We start from the raw sequence: 16,056 nt of genomic DNA on the forward strand, positions 1-16,056 counted from the left end.
ATGATGTTCTTCTTCATCATGAACAAATTCATTTTCCACAACCCCATAACAATTACTCCCAAATCTCATTACATTTCGATTTCACTCCTCATTTCGCAGCACATCCGCAAACCATGTCCACCCCCAAACGCCCCATCTACATAATATCCTACACCTCCCCCCTCTTCCCGGCCCACTGGTCCCTCTGGATCCCCTCCTCCTACAATTCTCTCACCAAAACACCCGGCACCAGCGGGAAACGCATCCACGTCACCGGCGACGCCTTGAATGGCTTCACGCATGAATTCAGTAGGAATTATGACATCGACGATGATTCTCGTGCTAAGACGATTCATTTCATTTCTTGGGTTGAGGCTGTGAATGTCGTGGATGGGGACGATGCTGGGGATCCAGTTGAGGATGTTGTTGCGACGGACAAGATGGAGGAGTGGGCGCTGAAGGTTGAGGCGCCCGGGAGGAGTTTGAGGGGTGTGGAAGAGGTGAGTTTGCTTGACAGATGGGGGTGAGAGTAAGGCTAATGGATGACAGGGTCTAAAGAGTAGGGTTCAGGTGAGGAATTGTCAGAGTTGGTTGAGGGAGTTTGTGGGGAAGCTTGTTGAGATGGGGATTTTTGATGAGGATGCTTTGGAGAAGGTTGATGCTGTTCCTAAGAATTAGATGATTGTAGGTGTGCTTCAGAGGAGGGTTTGGGCCTAGAATCAATTAGCATTCACCCAACGTTCGTAAGAGATTGGATCTTCATCACTGGCAAGGAAAGACTTGCGCTTCACGCGCGATCAGCGCCCACAGCGCTGTTTGCGCATTTCGCGCAAAATACGCTTGAGGACCGAGACGTGAAGAGAATAGTCCAACTTCCATTCCTTAGTACCCTCTACTACCAAGAGCCCACAGCAACTGTCAAGTCATCAAAGCGTCAATCTCTCTAGCAACATCACCTCTTCCTCCCTACATCACCCTTCCACCACCACCACCCATCGCCCCAACCCTCACTCCCCAACAGGACACAACTCCTGATAAGCGCCCCAAACCCCATTCTCAAAACTCTTGCACTCTCCCTGCTCAACCCCATCCCAAGCACTACACTCCTTATTCTTGCACGCGAAGAACCAAGGTCCCTCTGATTTGCTTTAGCCTTCCTCTTTCTCACCCAGCACGAGAAAAAAGACTTACGGCACTCTGGGCCGAGGCCGCCACTCACCCATAGGAGGGATTTCGAGCCCGCGGGGCCGCCGCGGACGTTGCCTAGGACGCCTGAGGAGGCTTCCTGTTGGGGGGTTAGGAGATGGGTTTGAGAGAGGGGTGTTTGGGGAGTGGCTCTAAAGATGGTGGTAAGGGAAGAGGAATGTTTGACGTACGGTTGGAGATGGGTAGACAGAACCAGCGTAGGACTTGCAGTTGGTGTCGTAGTAGCTGCGATTGTTTGTTAGCGAAGCGAGGAGCAAAGAAAGGGAAATGGATGGGAGTGGGTAAGGACAAGAAGAAGCCGGAAAATTGATAAGTTACAAGTTCAACTGTCCCACGATAACCTCAGCACTGATGAGCGGCAATACTGCCGAGAGAGCAACGAAAAGACGCATTTTAAGCAGGAATGAAGAGTACAGCAAGCAGATAAAAGAAATTTCGACATATTCACGGTGTTATTATATAGGTAAATTGAAATTAGATTCGTATTCAGCCTCACGAAAGACGTGCGGCGTTGGGTCGAGTGAGCCGTGCTCGATGTCCCGAATAGGTAATTTTGAGGTTGTGGCTTTTCTCGCTTGAGAACATTATTATTTAGAGGATGATGATCCCGGTTGTTGGGAGTGGATTGGGGTTCGAAGTCTAGAATTGGAAGGGACTGCTTAAGGGGGCAAAAGCTATCCATTCGAGAGGGAAGAGGCATGAACGGTATAGCACGTGAAATGGGTAGGTAAGTGTCGTAAAGCTTAAAGATCATGCTTTATTTCGGGCTTGAGCTAGTGCATCTAAGAATGCGAAGCAATATTCGTCCTCGTAACCCCATCGTGTGCTAGAGATCGCAAGGCATCCGAACACCGACGATCCATTCAGAAGGGCCAACGCCAAGCAACCCGCCACCCAGCCCATATGATTCATCAATACACATTCATCATTTAAATAGTTCTTCCCTCTCCGTCTTCCGTGCCCTCGATTTGCATACCAAGTGCATTCGGAACGCCGATCAAGATCTTTCCCTTTGGAACTCTAACATCTCTGACACCAAAGTTGCCAAACACCTTGAGAGTCTTCAATTTAGGGCAGCTTCGGAAGATAGATCCAGCAACGAAATCATTGACTTGTTGACAGAAGCTGAGATCAATGGTCAGCAGCTCAGGATATGTCTTGTCCGCAGCGAAGACAGACTCGAAAGCTTCGAGTGAGATGTGGCGACACGAATGGACATTGAGATGCTTAAGGCTTTCACCAGAATGTGCCATCAATGCCTGGAAACCAAGTGAGCCAAGGCCAATGCTGTCCGGGTTCTCGCGCGGCTCAGCAGCATCGATATGTCGACACTTGTGGAGATCGAGGAAAGTCAGTGGAGGGTTGCGCCACTCAGTGAAGAGATTGGCAAATCCTTCATCGGTGAAGGTTTCGTTGTCGACTAGTCGAAGCTTAGAGAGATCCTTGCAACTGTCGTGGATAGCTCCGAGGACACTGTCATCAACGTAGGGGATATCCGTGAGAGAAAGAGTGCGTAGACCGGCGCCAATGCTATTGATCACCTGGACGTATGGTTTCGGAGTGGTATTGACTCGAGGCGTGGTAATTTCAAGAGTCAAGTATTTCAAGTTGGCTAGATCCGCGATATGTGCGATTCCTTCGTCGGTCACCTTCTGATTGTGGACCACTTTAAGTCTTCGAAGGTCTGGGCATGTCTTTGGAAGAAGTTCTAGTTGTTCGTTGCCAAAATGACCATCTGTCCAATAGACTTTCAGTTCCCTCAAATGTGAACCTTTCTCGGTCAAAAATTGATCCCATCTTTCATCATCAATCAGGTTGGCACCCAAGAGACTGAGTGATTCAAGCTCGACCGTTGTTCCTAGCAGGTGATCCATAACTTTGTTTTTGAACTGTACGGCATTTCGCAGACGAAGATGCTTGATTGTGGGAACAATCTGGAAAATTCGAATGTAGTCATCAGAGGACAGCTTGGAACCATCGTAGACAGTAACGCTATCAGCACCAGGTCGAAGGAAAAGATCAAGAATTGTCGAATCCATAAGTCGCCTCTTGCAAAGAATCCCAGAGAGCTTGTCAATCAACGGAGCTGGAAGATCACCGAAACTGTCTGCCATATCCACGTTCTTTGCAAGAGTCTCGATGCATAGTGTCGTCAGGTCTTTTGCGCCAGGATATATGCCATCGAGGAGATTACTTTGAAGTTGTCTTCGAGCTCGCCCTTGCTGTGTCTTTCGTTTCTTCTTAGCTGCGCCTTCTTCCTTGTCGAGCTCTTTGGAGCACTTGGGGCATAAGAGGCCTCCGTCTGGACCTGCTCGACTGTATGCTGTGACACTGAATCTCTTTTCGCAAATCTCGCAATTCTCCATCTGACCTGGCAGAGAAGCCATGCTCTCTTGGAATAATGTTCGTGCGGCTTCATCTTCATCGGTGACATCGTCGTCAGAACCATATTGGCGTCGGCGCTTCTGGAACTGCTTCGAGGCTTTGATCTTGGCTATGGCTTTCTAGACGAGGTGTGAGAATGGTTCTGGTTGGGAATGATGATTGCCTACCTCTTCTTCCTTCTTTCTCTTGGCCTCTTGTGCTTTCGTCTCCTTTCGACGTGGTTTGGCTGGTTCGGGATCCGCAACTGGGGATGGAGCATTGCTCTCGTCTTCTCCGTTTTGTTGCGAGGCTAGAGCAGCAGCTCGTCGAGCATTGGCATCTTGTCGAATCTGGTTGGCGCTGATATTGTGAGACTAAAGAGTCAGTGGAGCCTTCAAAAAAAAAATGGACATTGGAAGCTTACTGCCAGAAAATCAGTCAACGCGGATTGTCTGCAATGTTAGCGGGGTTCAGGAGTCGTGGGTTTGTAATACTTACGGTCCTCTAATTGCGCGAGCTCCTCTTTGAGGAGGGTTTGGAGGAGGAGGAGGACCGTTCGACCTGCAGATGAATTAGAGAAGATCGCCCAGTGAAGCTTTCCAAAACCTACATCTTGAGTTCTTGTCGATGGCTTAAGGGTCAATGTAGGAGGGGCGGAAAGATTGTTCGCAAGATCCAGAACTTTGTCGCAGTCTGAAGGCGACAAAGATTCGCTTCAAAGGGCAAGGCGATGAATTCGAGACGATTCTCGTGGCTGCAGATGAGTTGAACAGCAGGAAAAGAAAAGGAGAACGCTCGTCCAATGTTCTGCTGCGACTTTCCCGTTTCTGCCTGACAAATCGCTGGATAAGAGACGGCGCGTTTTAAATATCCACTTCACGCGTCCTCAGCCAATCAATTGCCCTAAAGATCATGTGATTTCGCGAGCCGCGACTGAATTGGATTTTGGGAGTGGCGACCTAAATCGTTTCTTACTTCTCCTGAATCTCCAGACGACTCCTTTTCCATCAAGAGTGCGAAGATATCCTTCTTTCAATCGCAATTCGAGGACAATGATGATGAGTGTCTGTTGATAATTTCACTTTCATCAATTTCTGCCGACTTGGAGTTTCCTCCGCCAGTTCGGTCAAATCACTTATCGCCCTGACTGAAGCGCGATTCACAAGTCACAGATTCAGCCTCGACAATCCTCATCGCGAGTCAACACACTCGCATGTGGGTGCAGTGATTTCTCCTTGATTTGTCTCGGGATTACATTATTTCTCGATCAGCGCCTCAATCCATCAGCATGGCGCCTTCCGTAACACCTCGAGGGAGAGGGCGACCGAAGAAGGTTGACAGCCTCACCAAAAGTGCGGCCAGCTCCAGACCTTCGTGTGAGTATTTACTATTCGGCCCCGTCGTCTCATCTTTCTTGCCCATTACCTGCGATGATGATCACTCAACTTACTGACTTCTATTGACTCAGCTACCAAACCAGCTTCCCGAAACTCAGGACGATTGTCAAGCAAGGCTCAACCCAAAGACGAAGATTCTTTGTCTGTTATGACCATCGACACCGACGAGCTTCCAGGTCTATCGGATCTTGGTGAATACGTCAGTGCAGCGAAACAGAAATCAGGCAAAGGCCGCGCTTCGTTGTCATCAGTTTCGACTTCCCACGATTACAACGAGAGTAGCGGATATTCTACACCTGCTACCAGCGCAGTTGCTACACCTGTAGAGGTAAAGCCATCAACTGGACGAAGAGGAAGACGACCTACCACCATGTCCGCCTCCGTGCCTACTCCAGTTGTCAACGCTGTAGCAAGAGCAGCTGCTCTTCGAAACAGCCAGTTCTCTCTAAATGCCTCCAAAAAAAGAAAGCTGGTTCTTAACTCGGACGATGAAGATGATGAAGACAACAGCCCGGATGCTCAGCTAGCACGAAGTCTACAAGAACAAGAGGATGCTGCAGCTGCTTCGATGGGTCGCTTTCCTGAGATGCCTATCAGACGAACACCTCGCAAGGTCCAGAAGATCCTACCAAAGGCAGACTATGTATCAGACATCGGGGATAGCGACTCTGACATGGCAGAAATCTCTCCACCCACATCCTTATCCAAGAAGAAGGTTCAGGTTGAGCTTGGCTCTAAAGGCAAGAACTCAGTCACGTTCAGCAGCAAGAAGCAGGCAACATATATTCAAGACTCCGAAGATTCCGATGATTTCATTGAGATTGACGATTCCGAAGAAGAAGAAGACGTCGAAGAAGACTCCGATGCCCCTATTGCGATGTTCTCACCACGCAAATCTAGCACTATCAAGAAGAGCCCCGGAAAAGCGATTTTCAAGAAGCCTGCAATTCCATCGCCCAAACGCGGTCGACCTATCAAGGTAGCCTTGGCCGAGCCCTCGCAGTTGAAAAGAGAAGATACCAAAACATCAGCATCGAGTCTCACTAGTGTCACTCCTACTGAGAGCGAATTCAGTGATTCTGAATTATCGTTATTGGATGATATGGACTCGGATGCTTCGTCTGATGCATCTGACATTCCTCGTCTTCCCACCGCTGCAGCTGCAGCTCCACGTCGTCACGTCCGCAGGTCTCAAGCAGAAGTTCGCAGACGCCTCAATCTCGCGGAAGATGTACACACTGGTAGAGCGAAGAAAGAGCGCGCTCGTCTCGAAGCTCATCATCCAGAATTGCATACCATGTGGAAAGACTTGGAGAATCTTCCCAAAATTGGCTCCATCACGATTGAGCAGCCCATGAACATCAATCGCGAACTCAAGCCTTTCCAACTTGAAGGTGTTGCATGGATGAGAGCCATGGAGGAGACTGAATGGGGTGGTGGCTTGCTTGGTGATGAGATGGGTATGGGCAAGACCATTCAAGCTGTCTCGCTCATCATGTCCGATTGGCCTGCTAAGCAGCCATCTCTCGTCCTTATTCCGCCTGTTGCTCTTATGCAATGGCAGCAAGAGATATCTTCTTACACTGACGGAACCTTGAAGACATTTGTGTTTCACGGAACCAATCGACAAACCAACAATATCACTGTTAAGGAGCTGAAGAAGTACGATGTCATTCTCATGTCATACAATAGTTTAGAGTCCATGTACAGGAAGCAGGAGAAGGGATTCAAACGTAAGGGTGGTATGCATAAGGAGAAGAGTGTTATCCATCAGATTCAATTCCACAGAGTCATCCTTGACGAGGCTCACAATATCAAGGTACATCAGAATTTCTACACTCATCGCAACCCAGGCTAACATCTTGACAGCAACGAACCACAGGCTCGGCCAAGGCATGCTTCGCATTGAAGGCAGATCATAAATGGTGCTTGTCCGGTACGCCATTGCAGAACCGAATCGGAGAGTTCTTCTCTCTTGTTCGCTTCCTCGACATCAAGCCGTTCGCCTGCTACTTCTGCAAGCAATGTCCATGCTCTCAACTAAACTGGGAGATGAACGAGGACAATCGATGCAAGGGTTGTAATCACAGTGGCATGCAACATGTTTCGGTCTTCAATCAGGAACTCCTCAATCCTATCCAAAAATTCGGCAACAAGGGTCCTGGTGCTGAGGCATTCCGCAAGCTTCGTATCCTCACTGACCGCTTCATGCTTCGACGTGTCAAGCGTGATCATTCCTCTGCTATGGAACTTCCAGCCAAGGAAATCTATGTCGATCGTCAATTCTTTGGAGAAGAAGAGAATGATTTTGCTGGCAGTATCATGAACAATGGCACCCGCAAGTTCGAAACTTATGTCGCACAAGGTGTTCTTCTCAACAACTATGCTAACATCTTTGGTTTGATTATGCAAATGCGTCAAGTTGCGGATCACCCCGATTTGATTCTGAAGAAGAATGGTGAAGGTGGTCAGAATATTCTTGTCTGCTGCATCTGTGACGAGACTGCTGAAGAGGCAATCCGATCCGCTTGCAAGCATGACTTCTGTCGAGAATGCGCCAAGAATTATCTTCACGCTTCAGGTGAGTTGTTCAACTCCTAGTTCTAATTCTGTACTAATTATTTAGATGCGCCTGATTGCCCAACTTGCCACATCCCTCTCAGTATCGATCTCGAGCAACCTGATATCGAGCAAGATGAGCAATTGGTCAAGAAGTCCTCAATCATCAACCGAATCAAGATGGAGAACTGGACCTCATCCTCCAAGATTGAAGCTCTTGTTCATGATCTTCACGAACTTCGATCGAAGAATATGTCCCACAAGTCAATCATATTCTCCCAGTTCACCACTATGCTTCAGCTTGTCGAGTGGCGTCTTCGTCGTGCTGGAATTACAACTGTCATGCTTGATGGTTCTATGACACCTGCTCAACGTCAAGCTTCCATCAACCATTTCATGACCAACGTCAACGTGGAGTGTTTCCTGGTGTCCTTGAAGGCGGGCGGTGTTGCCCTCAACTTGACCGAAGCATCCAAAGTGTTCATTGTCGACCCTTGGTGGAATCCTGCTGCTGAATGGCAGTCTGCTGATAGATGTCATCGTATTGGACAAGCTAGACCATGTTCGATTACCAGATTGTGTATTGAAGATTCTGTCGAGTCTAGAATGGTATTATTGCAGGAGAAGAAGGCAAACATGATCAATTCGACGATCAATGCCGATGAGAGTGCGATGGAGAGTTTGACTCCGGAGGATATGCAGTTCTTGTTCCGTGGAACTTAATTGGAGCTCGTTATGGTTGGGGAAAAACGAGTGGAGTGGAGTGGCTTTTTGCGTCGATGAGCTTTTTTGAGGCTTTTATGCCTGATGATATGATTGCGGGGGTTGGAGTTTGGGAAAATACCTACTGCTTTTTTCATTGCGGAGACAGCACTGATATGGGGTACAGTGCGAGTGAGGAATGGTTCTCCTAGAATATGCTAGGCTAAGTCTCAAAACGTGGTAGATGGCTTTCATACACAAAACACAGATATTTGCACAATCTCCTCATTTCACGATAATGTGCTCGCTCGATTCATCATTCAACACCTATTTCACTAAACCCAAGGGTATCATCACCATCATCCCATTCTATCTACCCTCTCCCTAACCAGCAGCACTAACCCCCACCCCCCTCGGATCCCTCCTCTCCCTAATCTCCCTCACGACCCCGCGCACCTGCGCATTCATCTCAAAACTCAACCCAATCAACTCAACCACCTCGTCCGCCGTGAAATAAAGACTCAGATCGCTCTCAAACCACAGATACCTCACATCCTTCAGGTTCGACTGCAGGACCTCGGACAGGAATTTGAGTTTTAGCCATAGGGGCGCGAATTGGGGCGTTAGTGGGATTTCCTGTTCTCCTGGATCTGATGGGGATTTGGAGGTAGAGGGAGAGGGAGATGTGGGTGATTGTTTGGGGAGGAAGAGGTCGTCGAGGGATTCGACGGAGGAGATGATGGTGGCGATTCGTTCGGCGTCGTCGACGGATATGTCGGATAGGTCGAAGATGTCGGTTATTAGTTTGGAGGCGAGGGTGTTTACCAGCGAGCCGGTGGCGGAGGAGGATGCGGAATAGGGGAGTATGGTGGTGAAGAGGTGCGCTTGGGTGCGGATGTGGGAGAGGACGGGGAGGATGGCTGAGGAGAGGGTGGAGGGGGGTTGTTGGAAGAAGTTTTGTGCGCCTAGGTGGTGAGGTTAGTGGTGAGTTTATAGATGGAGAGGGAGAGAGGTGAGTGTACCGTTTAGGAGATCGTTGATGATTGTTCTTTGGGCGATTAGTTCGTTGGTATAGGCTCGTTTTCCGAAGCTTTCGAGGACTTTGAACTCAGAATCGAGGCGGACCATGCCGTATGCGCGAGGTGAGAGGTCTTCACGTGCGTTCCAGCTGGTGATGAAGTCTTTTAACTTTTCAGCGAGCCAGATGGCGTCGTTGTAGAGGTACATGTTTCCTCCAGGGTAATTGGTGTAGTAATATGGTGAGATTGCTCGGTACATGGCGAGGATGAGAGTTGGTAAGGCGAAAAGTCCCGGAGCTGATGGTGTTACTGGGATATGTTGGCTTCTGTAGGATCATTAGTGGATAGTTTACAGTACAAGAGTGAGAAACGTACTCTGGCTTCGTTAATTGAGCACCATCGTTATAAATCTGAACGACGGTATTGAAAACTGGTTGTGGTAGAGATGACGTCCAATATTTCTCCGATATGGTCATTTCGCGTGTTTCCGGGGAAATACGCCGTTCCAAAGCCTGAGGCTGATTCTGCTCTGCAGAGGCAACCTGTTCGGCAGTATCATCTGCTGTAGCATCATCGTCTCCCCATCCCCAGGCATCCGCAGCATCATCCTCGTTATCTTCTTCGTCGGCGGGCCCTGGGCTTGAGACCTGAGACATTCGAAGCTCTTCTTCAAATGAGCTGCGGTTCTTCGTGTGGCCATTCTGTGCTGGCTCGGGTTCTGGCTCATCTCCATCCCAAGCCGCATCCCAATCATCATGGACAGTATTACCAGTTGTAGCAATGTGATGGCCGTCATCTCTTGCAATCATTCGAGTTTCTTTACGTTCGGCAAACTGCGGTTCACCAATACCCAAGGATAGTTGATTTCGTGTCCAGTCCAAGGCCGTCTCTCTTCGCTTGTTGAGCCAAATTTTTGGAGCATTTGATACCCAGTCATGCAGACTGTCTCCTCCTGGCCAATTCATAGAATCGAGTACTGTGGCAAAATCCCCCACTTGGGCTAGGGCCTTCTGATAATCAACCATGGCGTCCAGAGAAGCGGGCACCGCTGTATCCAGCCAGTCTTCCAGAATACGACTGCATAGAATCGGCATCATCCTCCGTGACAAAGGATCAACGATCTCTTGCGGTAACCTCTGATTGAGGAATTTTATGACAGCCTCGAGATCTGTGAACAGAGTCTTGATAGTACGGTCAGTTGTACCAGAGCCCAAAGAAAGAGTGTTCTGTTATGGTCAGTATTTGGGTTCTTGGGCGAAATGCAGTCTAATTTACCTCTGCGATCTCCAATTTAGGAGGCGACCCGGCCCCAATGTCGGTCCGGCGTCTGAATATTACCGCATCCAGATTGTCCCAGAGCTTCTTAGATATCGCATCCAGCTCCTTGAAAGATTGAAATGCAACTACCGCATCGCTCAAGGTCGTTGGTTCGTTAGGTAGCTTCTCTTGAACAGTGAAGGAGAAGACGCCATTTTCTTGTTCGACATGAACCAGGTTGTGCCAGACATTGAGTAATTGTTCCCGAAAATGTTCTCGTAGACCAGACGCTCTGTTGTCAAGGAGTCTTACAGCTCTTGTACTTTTTTCTAGTGGAATCTTTGCAATCGAGGTGAAAGTGTCTAGGAAGTTGGCATGATTTCCACAATGCGCAAGGTGTAGGTAAATGACTGACCTGCTAAAGTATGTAAGGCATCCACGATATTGTGCTCCGAAGCTTGGACTTCCAACCTGCTTAACATATCGTTTGCTTCCTGGATAGCCTTGAGACACGACAAAAGCTGCGTATTGTAATAGACTTCCTTCGAGAGAAATCCGACATAGTTCTCTTGATGCTGTAATCCTTCCAATCGATCTTCATCCGCTTCCGCTTGGCGCACGATACTGCTTGCCAGTTTCCGAGACTTCTCAATATTATCGTGAATAGCTTTCGCATTTCGTATCCAGTCATCGACGTCTGATGCGCTGTCGCTGCTGATGTGTCGGATCTCGGTCTGCGAGAAGAAGTATTAGCCAGCTGTTTGGACCAAAAGAAGAGTGCTTCCTTTACCTCAAGCTCCGTCCTAGCCTCTCCTAGAGCTCCCAAGACCGTAGGCAGCAATGTTGAAGTCACATACGCTGCAGAGATAGCTTCTTCTTCTGGGAATGCTCCGTTTGCAGAGAAGTCTACCAGTGCTTTGCCGATTTGATTATCCAGCTTCGTGGCGGACATTTTGAGGACGAGTGGCAGGAATGCACACGGTTCAGGGCGAATGTCGGGAATGTAGCTGTAGGGTTTGGATTTGGTACATCCTGAGCGTCAACAATTCCAAGACGATCAACCAATGCGTTCATGACCAGCTTTCAGAAACTTGGCGATTGACACCAGATTCTGCGGCCGCTGAAGCCGGTGCGGCCGAATGCTCCGACGAGAAGAGAAGACGCGGCTAAAGTCTAAGCGTCTCTCCGCCAATCATATCCCTTGTACCCAGCGAGGCAATTCTCCATCATTTCGCGGCTGTGGCCTTTCTGATATTTAGATGCGATACTTGAGATAGATCTTTCATCTGCTATTTCACTTTCTGAATTATTCATTTCTCACGACAAATTTCTGCGTTCAGCCCAGACGCTGTTCTGGCTGGCAAGTTCAGCTCTCTCTTGAGTCATCGTGCATTCGGCGTTTGCCCGCAAGGCTGCAGGATATCCTCCCTCTTTCTGCTCCAGGTATGGCAAACAAACTCATTTACCCTCACATTCGTCATACACTCGGGATCTTGTTCTTGATGTATCATGAACTGCATCCAACACATCCCACATTCAACTCAGAGCGGGGTCCACCATGGCGGGGTATTTATCAACACGAACATCGACTGTTCTTGCCCTCATGACTGCACTCCTTGCAATCACTATATACCAGGTGGCAGAGAAGTCATGGTACGCCAGGCTTCCATCTACTCCGGAATGATTTAAAAGACTGTAGAGGGCATCACGTGACGCTTGCTGTTTGTCTTTCTCCGAGTTGAAGATTGATCAAGTTCACACAAGCGTGTGTATTCACGGTCCCGATCTCAGAAGGCCACGTATTAGCAATGAGTCATGATGTTGACCTAGAACCCTTCATCTCCAGCTACTCTCTTGCAGATAACCTCCTCCTCCCCTTGGTTCTTCACCCAAGGAAATCCACACAAAATACTGACTCTATTCGCAAACTATTATAGGCTTCGAGCACTCTCACTACGTGTTGAGTTTTTCATCCAACAAACACGAACCTTCATCATGCCAAGTCAGACGAGGAAGACCCATTTTAAGACTGTCCAACAGTTCACGACAGATTATGCTCCTGTTTCTGTCTCGCAGTATGTCTCTGAACGGACTGGCATGAATGTTGTGGTCGCAGATCAGAAAGGGCCAAAAGTACAAGGATATTTCACCTTAGCCACGGAGATTTTCGATGATTCTGGTTCACCTCATACGCTAGAACATTTGATTTTCATGGGATCTAAGAGCTACCAATACAAAGGTCTCTTGGACAAATTAGCCTCGAGAGCCTACTCCAACACGAACGCATGGACCGCTACTGACCATACAGCTTATACGCTAGATACTGCTGGATGGGAAGGTTTTGCACAAATTTTACCTGTTTACCTCGAGCATGTGATTGTGCCAACTTTGACTGACGAAGGATGCTACACCGAGGTTCATCATATTGATGGCGAGGGCAACGATGCTGGAGTTGTGTATTCTGAGATGCAAGGTGTTCAGAACACTGGCGGCGAGATCATGGATATCACCGCAAGGCGACTTCTATATCCCAAGAACGTCGGTTTCCGTTATGAGACTGGAGGATTGATGGAGAACCTACGAGTCTTGACAGCCGAGCGAATCCGAGCATTTCACAAGGAAATGTATCAACCGAAGAACTTGTGCCTGGTACTAGTTGGGGAAGTGGACCATAACAATCTGCTGCAGATCCTGGATGATTTCGAGGAAACCATCCTAGACGACATCCGTTCCCCTTCTGCACCTTTCAAACGGTAAGCACGGGTTGAGCTGACAAATATATGATTCTAACATAAAATAGACCATGGGTAGAGTCTGCACAACCTCCAGGAATTAAGGAGACAATCGTCAAGACAGTATACTTTCCTGAAGAAGATGAGTCCATGGGAGACATCTCAATCGGCATGTTTGGACCTGACTGCAATGATGCTCTTCAAACTGCGGCATTGAACGCTCTTCTGACCTATCTCGCCGGCTCCTCCGTTTCCATACTCGAGAACGTCATGGTTGAACAGGAAGAACTTGCCAGTCAGATTGGGTACTACTGGGACTCGCGACCAAACACAGTCATCTGGCTACAGCCAGCTGGTGTCGCAACCGAAAAGCTCGCGCATGTTGAGAAGCGGGTCTTTGAATTACTTGAGGAAGTAGCTTCGAAGCCTCTCGACATGAGCTATATGAAAGATTGTGTTCGAAGAGAACGTCGACAGATTAAGTTTCAAGCTGAGAGCTCATCTAGCTTCTATGCCACTGCCATTATCAATGATTTCCTCTTTGGAAAGAGAGATGGATCGACTTTGAAAGACTTAAGCACACTCAGCGAGTACGATATTCTTGAGAATTGGACTGATCAGGAGTGGAGAGACTTCTTGAGGAAATGGATGATCGATGCTCCTCATATCTCCTTGCTAGGAACGCCCTCCAAGGAGATGGCAGAGAAGATCAAAACTACCGAAGAAGCCAGAATAGCTGCGAGAAAGAAGAAATTGGGTGAAGAAGGTCTTGCAAAACTTGCCGAGAAGTTGAAGGCAGCGATCGAGAAGAATGATGTGGAGATCCCCAGCTCTGTTCTTCAACAATGGCCTGTACCTGGCGTCGACTCTATCCACTTCATCAATTCCATCAGTGCCAGATCTGGTCTAGCCAAAAAGCTTGGCACTCCGTCCAATAACATACAGCATATCATCGATTCTTCGAAGTCTGATCTGCCTATGTTCATTCAATTTGAGCACGTTCCTACAAACTTTGTCCACCTCACCCTGCTCATTGGGACTTCACAGATCAAGACCGAACATCGACCGCTGCTCCCTCTATTCATCGACAATTTCTTCAATACCCCAATCATGCAAGATGGGAAGAAAGTCGGCTTTGAAGAAGTCGTCACTCGATTGGAGCAGGATACCATCAGCTATGCCATGAACGGAGGATCTCGACTTTCAGATCCAGAAGGACTGGTAATACAATTTCAAATCGAGCCTGAAAAGTATGCCACGGCGATCGAGTGGATTCGAACCATGATGTTTGACAGTATCTTCGACGAGACGAGGCTTAATGCAGGCATGTCCAAGATGCTAGCTGATATACCAGAGTCGAAGCGTAATGGCAACACTATGATGTACGCAGTCGATGCGATGATTCATCTTGACAACGACTCTCTGTATAAAGCCCGCGGCACGCTCGTCAAAGCTGTGTATATGAAGCGTCTCAAGAAACTGCTCACGAAGGAGCCAAAGACTGTATTGTCTTGGTTGGAAGAACTTCGAAAGTCCTTGTTTACCTTCAACAACATGCGAGCCCTGGTCATCGCGAATCTGGAAAAGCTACCTGAGCCAGTGGATGCCTGGAAGCCTCTCGTTGCTGGTCTGGATACTAAGGAGCCATTGTTGCCAATCATCAAGATGTCACAAAGACTCAGTCCTGATGGCAAGAATCCCGGTAACTACGGCACGGTCGTGATTCCCATGCCTACAATCGACTCCTCCTTCTGCATCTCCTCCACAAAGGGCCCAACCTCGCCTACCGATCCCGTCGTTCCCGCACTCATGGTTGCCATCTCATTCCTCGAGGCCGTCGAGGGACCTCTTTGGACCGCCATCCGCGGTAAAGGCCTCGCATATGGAGCAAACTTCAAACGCGACCCCGATGGAGGCTTCATTCAATTCTCCGTCTACCGCTCACCAGATGCATATCGCGCCTTCGCAGCCGGTAAAGCAATCTTACAATCATACATCGACGGAACGTCCAAGTTCGAGACTCCTGCTTTGGAAGGCGCTATCAGCGGTATCGTGGCCGCGTTCGCGGATGAGCAGACTACGATGGCGGCTGCTGGGCAATTCCACTTCATTAACAGCGTTGTCAGGGAGGTGGATGATGATTATAGCTCCAAGCTGCTAACTGCTGTGCGCAATGTTACGGTGGATGAGATTAAGACTGTTATGAACGACATCTTGATGTGTTCCTTCACGCCGGGCAAGTCGAACGTTGTGGTCACGTGTGCGCCGATTATGGAGGAGGTATGTTTCCCGTCCCTTGCTCAAACTTTGGTGATGTGATACTGATTAGTGATAGGGTATCGTGAAGGGGTTCACGGAACTTGGTTTCAAGACGCAGGTTCAGGCTTTGTCGAGCTTCCAGGAGAGTTATGGGCTGGAGGCGGATGAAGATGAGGGCCAGGATGATGATGAGGACGAGGATGAGGATATGGAGGATGATTCTGAGGGAGGAGAAGGTGAGGATTCTGAGGAGGATTAGACGATGTGGTTGATGATACCGCGAATGAGAGGGTGTCAGTGACCTCGGGTTAGGAGCGAGAGCCATAGAGTATAGAGTAGTGCTTGAATGCATAAAATCCACCCTTTCATGGCTATTTGTGATTTCGAGTGAAAGACTCGGGACATCCACAGCAGAGAGATAGCTACTATGCCGTGTAAAAATACCAACTAATATTACAAAACAATCCAGTACCGTCTCTAAACGACCACTGGTAACCTGTAAATACAAAGCGCCTTCTCATGGAGCTGCTGCGAGATAAGGAGGCTGAAAAGCATGATCTAGCCTTGGAACCCTGTTTTAAG

General features: G+C 48.5%; 6 protein-coding genes across 6 annotated transcripts; 3 read left to right on the forward strand and 3 right to left on the reverse strand.

The window, feature by feature from the left end:
- Positions 1–27: 27 nt before the first annotated feature.
- LY89DRAFT_660007 (uncharacterized protein) lies at positions 28–729 on the forward strand. The gene is made up of 2 exons (XM_018212537.1): positions 28–479; positions 529–729. Exons 1-2 carry the CDS (start codon positions 114–116, stop codon positions 655–657), a joined length of 495 nt encoding a protein of 164 aa, XP_018062109.1. The 5' UTR covers positions 28–113; the 3' UTR covers positions 658–729.
- A 257-nt stretch (positions 730–986) lies between these two features.
- LY89DRAFT_742528 (uncharacterized protein) lies at positions 987–1,577 on the reverse strand (the record flags this gene model as incomplete). The annotated part of the gene is made up of 4 exons (XM_018220833.1): positions 987–1,117; positions 1,171–1,264; positions 1,356–1,410; positions 1,504–1,577. 4 exons carry the CDS (start codon positions 1,575–1,577, stop codon positions 987–989), a joined length of 354 nt encoding a protein of 117 aa, XP_018062110.1.
- Positions 1,578–1,853: 276 nt separating this feature from the next.
- LY89DRAFT_352368 (DNA repair protein-like protein Rad7) lies at positions 1,854–4,380 on the reverse strand. Its single transcript, XM_018206932.1, has 5 exons — positions 4,160–4,380; positions 4,048–4,110; positions 3,974–4,001; positions 3,738–3,923; positions 1,854–3,689 (listed from the first exon to the last, which is right to left on the reverse strand). Coding segments are annotated over exons 1-5 (1,854 nt in total). The 5' UTR covers positions 4,162–4,380; the 3' UTR covers positions 1,854–2,114.
- Positions 4,381–4,535: 155 nt separating this feature from the next.
- On the forward strand, positions 4,536–8,485 carry LY89DRAFT_711924 (uncharacterized protein). The gene is made up of 4 exons (XM_018217938.1): positions 4,536–4,925; positions 5,018–6,765; positions 6,816–7,527; positions 7,573–8,485. The coding sequence occupies exons 1-4, from the start codon at positions 4,838–4,840 to the stop codon at positions 8,226–8,228; spliced, it is 3,204 nt and encodes a 1,067-aa protein (XP_018062112.1). The 5' UTR covers positions 4,536–4,837; the 3' UTR covers positions 8,229–8,485.
- Positions 8,486–8,591: 106 nt separating this feature from the next.
- LY89DRAFT_711925 (centromere/kinetochore protein-like protein zw10) lies at positions 8,592–11,539 on the reverse strand (the record flags this gene model as incomplete). The annotated part of the gene is made up of 6 exons (XM_018217939.1): positions 11,274–11,539; positions 10,899–11,217; positions 10,502–10,845; positions 9,602–10,452; positions 9,230–9,552; positions 8,592–9,172 (listed from the first exon to the last, which is right to left on the reverse strand). Exons 1-6 carry the CDS (start codon positions 11,433–11,435, stop codon positions 8,592–8,594), a joined length of 2,580 nt encoding a protein of 859 aa, XP_018062113.1. The 5' UTR covers positions 11,436–11,539.
- A 939-nt stretch (positions 11,540–12,478) lies between these two features.
- On the forward strand, positions 12,479–15,733 carry LY89DRAFT_742532 (zinc metalloprotease-like protein; the record flags this gene model as incomplete). The annotated part of the gene is made up of 3 exons (XM_018220834.1): positions 12,479–13,236; positions 13,284–15,495; positions 15,551–15,733. 3 exons carry the CDS (start codon positions 12,479–12,481, stop codon positions 15,731–15,733), a joined length of 3,153 nt encoding a protein of 1,050 aa, XP_018062114.1.
- Between the last annotated feature and the right edge of the window lie 323 nt (positions 15,734–16,056).

Source organism: Mollisia scopiformis (genome assembly GCF_001500285.1).
Source record: "Mollisia scopiformis unplaced genomic scaffold LY89scaffold_35, whole genome shotgun sequence".
Lineage (NCBI taxonomy): Eukaryota > Fungi > Ascomycota > Leotiomycetes > Helotiales > Mollisiaceae > Mollisia > Mollisia scopiformis.